The 10,415-nt window shown below is 29.9% G+C and overlaps 1 protein-coding gene across 1 annotated transcript; it reads left to right on the top strand.

The window, feature by feature from the left end:
• Positions 1 to 7,728: 7,728 nt before the first annotated feature.
• On the top strand, positions 7,729 to 8,756 carry LOC125866397 (calcium-binding protein CAST). Its single transcript, XM_049546796.1, has one exon. It carries the CDS (start codon positions 7,999 to 8,001, stop codon positions 8,596 to 8,598), a length of 600 nt encoding a protein of 199 aa, XP_049402753.1. The 5' UTR covers positions 7,729 to 7,998; the 3' UTR covers positions 8,599 to 8,756.
• Positions 8,757 to 10,415: the final 1,659 nt, after the last annotated feature.

The raw sequence follows: 10,415 nt of genomic DNA, 5'->3' as shown, positions 1-10,415 counted from the left end.
TTTACTTCTTCACAAAGTCTTCTTTAAAGCTATAGATAGTTGAAAATTCCATTAAAGAGAAGGATAAGTTTTAATAATTAAATAAATTAATACATTTTTAAACTTTGAAAAATCCATTTATTTTGGATCGTAGAAAAAGTGTCAGAAATTAATTTAGTTTGGACGGGATGGATTAGTATTCCTTCCTAACTTAGTCCTTATTGATTTGAACCATCCTTAATAAATTTTTAATTAGAAGTGTATTTTTTTAAATTAACCTTATTAATAATCCTTTGGAACTCTAAATTTGACTACAACTACTTTATATACTCCCTCCGTCCCATATTATAAGTCACCCTTTTCGAAAAATAGCTAGACCACAATATATGTCATTTTATAAAATTTATGCATAAATTACCATATTTTTCCCATTATACCCTTGATTGATTAATTAATTAATCTTGAAAATATATTTACTTTGACTAATCTAGGAAATCTACAAGTAATTAGTTTCATTGGAAGAGTACTTCATTCATTAATTAAATACTTTCTTTATTCACTACTTATTCTATAAAATCTGATTTTGAAAAAATAATATCAACAAACAAATTTAAAATAAAAGATGAAAAAAAATTCAAAAATAATCTTGAAAGTTGAAGCTTCAACAAATTTTATCAAGGAAGATGACATTTTAAAAAGTTCAAAGGATGTAAAAATAGAAGACTCAACCGAAACATGTGAAGGCCAAATTGAGAAAAATCAAGATCCAAATAAAGGAGTTATGCACCATTTAAATCAAAAAACAAATGATTTGTCGAACTAAAACTAAAATTCATTTGTCGTCTAATTTCATTATCAATAACATTAGATTTAGCAGGAAAATTTAGATCAATTTGAAGTAATGGAATTTGAATATTTTGTGATGTTGTCATGTTTGCTTTAAGAATTTATATATAAAAATATTTTTAAAAAAACATTTTACACAAAATATATATATGAAAATTGAGGTGGGAAAAACTTGATTTTTAAATTTTTTTGGATCAATTGGTGAAAAATTTTGGTTCCAAAAGGTAAAATTTAAATAGTCATCCAAATGCATTTATATTTTTGAAATCTAACATTTCATTATTTATTACAAAGTTGTCATAAGCAAACATTAAATAACGGCATAAGGGTAAAATTACCTTATTTCTTAATGCAAGTGCAAATGGAAAATGTGACTTATAATATGGGACGGAGGGAGTAGTTATTTAGGTACTCTCTCCCAATTTATATGACTTACTTTCATTTTTACTCAAACCTAAAATAATGACATATTTATATATTTAGTAATAATTCAACTTAAAAATATCTTTTTAACCTCTAATGAAATGATTCATGGTCGCGTCATACTAACATCTATAATTTATTTTAATTAAACTAATTTACACAATAATTTTTAATTTTATTTTTCTTAAACTTCGTTTCAAATCAAATTATATCATACAGATCAAGATTGAGGGAGTATTAAAATTCTCATTATTTGCTACAATAAACAAGTAAAATGAAACAAGCAATAAGTAGCTAGACTCTAACCTACTTTTCTAGAGCCTCAAGTTATAAATATAAACAAATACTCCCTCTGTCCCTAATTACACACACTTTTCTTTTTTTAGTTGTCCCTAATTACTTGTCCATTTTGACAAATCAAGAAAGTACAATTTTTTTTTTACCTATTATACTTTCAATTAATTACTTTGAAAAAAGTAGAATTTTTTGAAAACCTTAAGTTTTTAATTCATACACTTCATAATTAATAGGGATAAAATGATAAACTCACTATGTCAATAATTATTTTCTTAATAGGTGTGCAAATTCAAAAATGAACAAATAATTAGGGACAAATGGAATATATACTACACAACCTATTATCTCATCCATACAAAATGCTAGAACCTATCATTCATTTATTTTCGATTAGATGGAGTAGTACTACCTCCTTTTCATATTATATTTAACTCCTACCGCGATATATTTTACTAAACTAATCTTATTAGTGATGGAATTTTAAATTTGACTATAATTACTTTATATAGTTATTTAATACTAAAGGTAATATGAAAAAAAAAAGAGGGTTATCCCTTGTCTCAATTTATATGACTCATTTTTCTTTTTAGTTCGTTTAAAAAAGAATGACATATTTTTATATTTAGTAGTAATTCAATTTTAAAATATCTATTTAACCTAAGGATTTATAACCATATAAATATCGTCTATAACTTATTTTAGACTATAAATATTAAAAATCTCTTTTTTTTCTTAACTTCCGTACCAATTAGTCAAACTATATCATATACAAATAGAGACGGAGAGAGTATTAAAACTCTCTTTATTTGCTACAATAAACAAGTAAAATGAAATATCTAGTTTTTGTATAAAGCCAAGTAAAATGAAACGATAAATAAGTAGCTAGACTCTAACCTACTTTTCTAGAGCCTCAAGTTATAAATATAACACTAATATATACTACACAATCCATCATCTCATCCATACAAAATGATAGAACGTACCAATAGTAGTAGGAGAATTATAGAAATGGAAATGGAATCATCATCAAATCTAGGAGAAAATAGATCATATAATGTTGAGGATTGTAAGTACACACGAAGACACAAGAGAAAAAAGAAAATATGTATGTTTATTTTATGTGCCTATATGCTTTTCACTATAACCTCTACTATCTTGAATTTCACTGTTTTTAGGCCCAAGCGCCCTACCGTCAACCTCAATTCCATCACTCTCGAGGATCTGGCCGTGTCTGTCGACGCGGCCAGGTTCAAGGTCAACCTCAACATCACCATGAATGGAAGTGTTTCTATTGAGAACCACAACAGGTAGAGACAGATTTATAATTTGAATTTGTTAGTCTTAATATATATACTACTTTGTTGTTTAATTTCATCACACACATGAACAAAGAATTTTTTTTTATACGTTTTGAAACTTTAAATTTTAACGGCTACTCTCTCCATTTATTTTTACTTATTCTGTTTGAAAATTTAAGATATATATTACCATTTTGTATCTATTTTACACTTATTGTTAATTTCTAATTATTTTCTATTCATTTAGTAATGGCTGACTTATAATAATTAGAGGTAATATAATAAAATTATTATTTTATTTATAGCCTTTTAAGATATGTATCAAGTTAAATAGGAACAAGTAAATATGGCCGAGAGAGTACTTAATAAATTATGACTTTTGTCTTTGCAATAATTCAGTAAACATATTTAACTTTGAATTAACTTAAATATGCATTTTAGATTCCCTTACATAATTATATGGATAAATTACTTGAATTGGTATCTTTTAATAAATAATTATTAATTTTAACGATATTTTTTATTTATTATCAGTTATAGCAATATATAACATTACTATGATAATTATGTAATATGTATTAAAAGTGAATTATGTATGCAATATATATGTATTATAACTGTTTTAAAATATATTATGCTTGTTTGGTAAGAAATTGACACAGTGTATTATAAGTGTGTGATAAATGTAATTGTTCATCAATAAAACTTGTATTATATGTGTTTTATAGATTGTTCTCTGTAATATGTATTATAATTGTATTATAAATGTATTAAAAGTGATCAAGTAAAAAAAAATATTATTACTATAAATGATAAATTTTTTCTTAATATAGTATATTTACGTATGTTTCCCATTATTATATTTTATCTAAGTTGTTGTTCAAACTATATTATCTTCGAAATATATGAAGTAACAGTCCAGTTGAGCACCATACACGATTAATTAAATGGTTTAACAATCAATACTTTGATTTGAACTGATGAAATTAAAAATTGCATACCAGCACAATAATTACCATTTTTCACTAAATTACTACTTAATTACCATATGATTTGAAAATAATCGATACAATCGAACCAACTTCTAACACTCTAGGTCCATTTCTGTCAACAGGGTCAGTTTTCAATACGAAGACATCAATCCTTATATCGAGTATGGGGGCCAAGAAATAGGAGATGTTCACATCCCGGCGGGGAAAATCGGAGCACGGACCACGACAACGATGAACTTCACGTTGATAATTATGGCGAATCAGATATCGTCGAATCCTAATTTGTTTTCAGACGTAGTTGAAAAGGGGATGTTACAATTAACTCTTTACATGAAACTGAAGGGCAAAGTTAAACTAAATGTGTTGTTTAAAATCAAGATCAAAGCTTCCTCCAAATGCGATTTGTACTTGGATATCCGCAACGGAACTCTAGCTAACCAATCTTGTCACTCTAAGATTAAGTTATAACTTATAGGCAGAGGTGTATCTAAAGGGGGTCACCGGGTTCATGTGAATTCATGATCCCCTCCCGAGATTATATATAGTAGTGTTATATTTAAAAAAAATATTGATATATAGATGTGTGAACCCACACTCGGAGTATCACATAACACGATTATGACTGGGTGCACCTCTCTCCGAGAGATTAGAAATTTGAATTTTATATTTATCTTGTTTTATTTTTCTTTCTAAAATTAGATAACACTTCTCTAAGTGTAATTGATAGCACTTTTGGCATTTTAATTAATTTAATATATATATATTAATTTTAGACCTATAATTTTAAAATTTTAACGATTTTCAGTAGTAAGAACCTAAATGTTGAACCGATCAAATTTATATCATAGATCAACTTTTTTTATAATAGTGCACCCATCATCTCAAAATTCTGGATACACCCCTGCTTATAGGTTGAACGTATTGAGACAGATTTAGAATTTGAAATTTATAAGTTTTGAATTTTAACATTGTAATGAATTCTTTATTTTTATTAAATGAATACATGAGTTGGGTTAAGGCTATATGCCCCCAAAATTCAATGACTAGGGGTGAGGTTGGCTTCAAGATAGAGTTCGGCTGAATTCAATATAGCTTTAGCCTAAATTATGTATATATATTGAAAATTTTATTAAATATGTATAAAAATTGAATTTAGGACTCAAATAATATATAGATATACTTGAGGTCCGTGTTTTATTTCAAATTCTGAATCTGTCAATATCATCAACACCAATAAAAAAGAATGCAACATCACAAATAAAATAGGAAGATAGTCCCTTTCGTTCTATTTTAACTATCGTGCTTATTAAAAGTAGTTGATTCAACATAATTATTATTTTAAAAAATTAAAATATAAGTAATTATTCATTTTCATCTTTATTACTTTGAATAAATACGAAAAGAGATTAATATGATAGTATTAAACTGAATAATAAAAATAAGTTAATTAAATTATTATTTTTTAAAACATGTAAAAATGATGATCAATAAAATGAATCAAAAGGAGTAAAATTAATGAATAATGAAATGTCGAATGATTCTTAGAAAAGCATATGCTTATTCTTTTGGCATTGGTGCACGCCGTCGAAGAATTCAAAGGTAATTACATTGATAAGGTCAATCGCTGACTTACTCCTTTCTTATTTTTCAAAAGTTGGGAAAGAAAAAAAATACAACTTCTAGGAGACTACGACTATAAGCCACCCCTCACCCACCTCGTTATGGTAAGAAAAATAATGTCGATCTTGTCATATTTGAACTCAACACATTATTAAAAGAAATATTAATTAACATAACTATTTTATCACACTATTTCTATTAATTAAGTATTAGGTCTTGCATTATAACAAAAATAACTTTTAACGATAATAAATATGTACATTAACAAAGAGTGTTAAAGTCTTTATCGGATATATGCTATACTATTACTATATGCACATTAACAAAGAGTGAAAAGTTTTTCACTATATACTAATACTTGTCATATTTGAATTACATTAAAAGAGATTGAATCTTACGGTCGTATATTAAAAGATATGTTAAATATATCAAAATGTCTTTTGATTTTATGATTTTAAACATGTCATGTGAAAAGTTGAAGTTAAACAACAATAGCATACTCAATGAAATCTCACTAAGTGGGGTCTGATGAGGGTAAAATGTATGCAGACCTTACCACTACCTCAAGGAGGTAGAGAAATCGTTTCCAAAATTAAAGACACTCAACTCAAGTGCATCGAACCCAAGTAAAAAACGAAAAAAGCATAACCATTAATAAGAAAAGTAGGGTACAATTTAAAAGAAAGAAACAAACAATAACAATAAAAAAATAATAATAACAATCTAAAAGAAAGAAAGAAACAATAACAATAAAAAAGACAATGTGGTAATCGAAAACACAGTACACAACATACAACAAGAACTACAAAGGTATGGTTAGTACTATGACATGCACTAACAAGACAAAACCAGCGCACGACATGCCAACCATTCACCTCAACTAACCTTTTACGGTATACCCTAGTACGTAACTTCCACTCCTTCCTATCTAAAGTCATGTCCTCAGAAATATGAAGTTGTGCCATGTCCTATCTAATCACCTCTCCTCAATACTTCTCCGGCCTTCCTCTACCCCTCTAGATACCCCCTACAACCAACCTCTCACACCTCTTCACTAGGACGTCAACACACCTTCTTTGCACATGCCCAAACCATCTCATCCTCGCTTCCCTCATCTTGTCATCACAGAGGCCACTCCTACCTTCTCTCGGATAACCTCATTCCTAATCTTGTCACTCCTAGTATATATATATCCACACATCCATCTCAACATCCCCATCTCCACAACATTTATCTTCTGAACATGTGAGTTCTTGACTAGCCAACATTCCACTCCATACAACAAGGACGGTCTAACCACCACTCTATAAAACTTACCTTTAAGTTTAGGGGTACCTTCTTATCACACAAGACTCTAGAGGCAAGCCTCCATTTCATCCATGCCGCCCAAATGCGATGTGTGACATCATCATCAATTTGTTATTTGTTCGATTTTCAATTTTTTGATTTTGGTTAAACCGATTGATCACACACTAAGTTATTATAAATCATTATTTTACTCCTAATTATATAATCGTGACTTTAATATTTTACCAACCTTATTTCCTAAAATTTAGTATTACTTTCGGCCTTAGGCAACATGAACTAGCCGTTGTTCCTCTATATTACGACACCTTCTCTATTCTCGATACAAACTAGTATTGACGTCTCTCTTCTCAATTTTAGATTTGATTGTGACAAAGAAAAACAACTAATCTACCCTTCAGGGTGACCTAGTAATTTGGGCTTGAGACTTCTATGTTGGAGGTCTCAAGTTCGAAACCCTTGCTAGCGAAAGCAAAGGGTTTGCCTTCTGGGTTGAGCCCGGGCTTGCCTAGTGCGGGTTACCTCTCTTATGTGGTTTGCGAGCTATTGCATAAGAGCAGAAATTTCACCCTGTGCGCACCCAATGGGTAGCGACTGCGAATTTTTCTTGTCATAAAAAAAAGAAAGAAAAATAACTAATCTTATTTTTGCAATTTATTTAGTTTTTAGAAGGAATTTGATCAATTCTATGTTAAACAAAATTGATCAATGCAAAAATTTGTGTAGTACTTCTACTTTTGTTACTAGTTTAATTTTATGAACATCATGCATACATGATATTATATGAGCATTTTCTTATCGATTAAACTGAAAATAAATTGTTAAAGATTAAAACAATAATAAATATCTTATTAATAGGATTGTCAATTTAACATATTCAGAGACAGATCAATTAAAATAACATCCAACATGAGGTACTATTTGCGCCATGTTCGCTATTAATACGCGTAACACATGGGACAAGTCAAATGCGCGGGAATCTTTAATTAATTATGCGTTGCCTACTCCCATTTTTAATTTTAATGCCCCGCCCACCCATCATTTCCATCTGTCAAAATCCAGCTTCCTATATCTCCACTCTGTTAACTACTTCTGCAAACTAAACCACTATATTTACTCACATTTTCTTCATCTCCAAAACCTCGTCTAAGATCTAACAAGTTTACTTTCATTTTTTCTGAAAATCTGAAGAAATACGACACTAATTTCAATCGATTCGATCGTCTAAAACAAGTCCGATGGGATCCGTGCAAGATGAGAATAAGGATGAATTTAAACAAAGGCTTACCCGGGGAAAACTCAAGCCTTCTTCCTCATCGTCGTTCCGTCTCCGAAGCCCGAGTCTGAATTCCATTCGTCTTCGTCGAATCTTCGATGTGTTCGATAGAAACCACGATTGTTTGATCAGCGTTGAAGAACTCAGCCAAGCACTTAACCTGCTTGGATTAGACGCCGATCTATCAGAAATTGAATCCATGGTGAAATTACACATCAAACCAGAAAACACTGGTCTTAGATTCGAAGATTTCGAAGCTTTGCATCGATCTCTGAACGACGTTTTCTTCGGGTCAACATGTGAAGATAAGCTCGGGTTGAATCCGGATCCGACACAGGATGAATCGGATCTGAAAGAAGCGTTTGATGTTTTCGATGAGAACGGCGATGGATTCATATCGGCGAAGGAATTGCAGGTGGTGCTAGAGAAATTGGGATTGCCGGAAGGAAGTGAAATTGATAGAGTGGAGATGATGATTTCGTCAGTTGATCAGGATCATGATGGTCGCGTTGATTTCTTCGAGTTCAAGGATATGATGCGTACTGTTATTGTTCCTTCATGATTTTTAGTTTTTCTTGTAATACGACATTCCCGGCGCCGGAAAGTGACGTCACTTCCCGGGCCGGTTATTTTTACTTGCCTTTTGTATTGGTTCAGCTGTTTTGTGTTATATTTGTATCAAACATACTCATCGTATAAGGTGAAAAATTATGCATCGTCCGTGGGATTTGATAATTAAGTTGAATCATATTTTGCTATGATATGAAAATAAAAAATAAAAAAAATTCTTACTCCTGCTAAAAAATTGTGAAAGTGAGAAGGGCCAAATTGAGTTTTATGGACTTTCGTTTCTCAACTAGCATAAGTGAAATAATACCTAAATTAAATAAGTAGTTAAGTCACAATTTTAATTTTATGAGTTTTGAATTTTATAATAATAATTTTAAGGGCAAATTACAGAAATCACATACTTTTAAGGTAAAATTACAATTTATTCCTTAAAAGTTTATAATTACAGAAATCCCTCAAACGGATACAATAATATAAGCGCTGATATATTAATCTGATGCGCGAGATACATTAATCATTAAGTAAAATACATTATATTTTATACATGATACACTAATCTGATGCGTGAGATACACTAATCTGATGCGCAAAAATGAGGGATTTTGGATATTTGTAAAATTTATAGGGGATAATGGTAATAAGTAAATTAAAAGGTGAGATTTCTCTAAATTTTTTCTAATGTTAAATGCTAATGATTGAATTCTGAATTTAATATTTGTACATATTTATTTAACTATTGTACATAGAGCTGTCAATATGGGCTAGCCTACCCCATCCGGGCTAACCCATACAGGCTTTGACATTTTACGGGTCAGGCCGGGCTAGCCCATTTTTGGTGTGGGCCAGAAAACGGTCGGCCCAACCCACAAGTACGTGGGCTACAGGCTTGCCGGGCCAGCCCACTTTTTTTAAAATTATATTTTTTTATAATTATTAAAATAAATTATAAATTATAATTTAAAAATATTATCATAAATATCGACAAAACAATATTACATCATATTAATGTTACTACTTGTTAATCAAATCCACAAATAAAATTATCTTTATAATATTTATTAAGGTTTTTTCAAATAAAAGTATAAATATATAAATAGAAATATTAACCTAATTGTTTTGTCACATTAAAACACAAAAAATGTGACAATATTCCAACCATAAAAAAGTTAAAAATAAACTCGTTAAAAAAATCATGAAACTTATGGCGTATCTAACACATCATGAAATCTATGGCGTATCCAACACTTCATGATCATCTTCATCAAGTATATCTGAATCAGCTTGTGGCAAGGTTGTCTTAACATCTTCATTTTCATTTGCAATTTATATGCGATTTCAATTAGTTAAATATTAAATAGATTTTGAGTTTGGATTCTCTTTAATTTTAAATTTTAATATTATATTATATTTTTTTAATTATTTTTATTTGGCCCACGGGCCGGCCCTACCTATATTTTTCAAGCCCCACAAATCAGCAGGCTTATTCAGGCCGGGCTAAAAAAACCCTTTTCTTAAATGGGCTCCAAAAATCTTAGCCCAGCCCTATTAAATCCCTGGTTAAGCCAGGCTGGCCCAACAGGCCTAGCCCATATTGACGGCTCGAATTGTACATAAAAGTTTGTGTGTTCTATACTTCATTTTGAATTATTTTGCTTTCAACTAGTTAAAACCACAAAAAATAGTTTCATTAGGTAGTCCTATAGATTAATTAAGAATTTAGATAAACTATAATAATTTGCTAATATAAGATAAGAACTTATATAATATTTTTGGACTCTTTAGCATGTTGGGATTGAAACCCAAGATCTA

This window comes from Solanum stenotomum, chromosome 5, assembly GCF_019186545.1.
Source record: "Solanum stenotomum isolate F172 chromosome 5, ASM1918654v1, whole genome shotgun sequence".
Taxonomy (NCBI): domain Eukaryota; kingdom Viridiplantae; phylum Streptophyta; class Magnoliopsida; order Solanales; family Solanaceae; genus Solanum; species Solanum stenotomum.
Note: the sequence above shows the minus strand (reverse complement) of the source record. Positions and strands in the feature narration are given on the sequence as shown.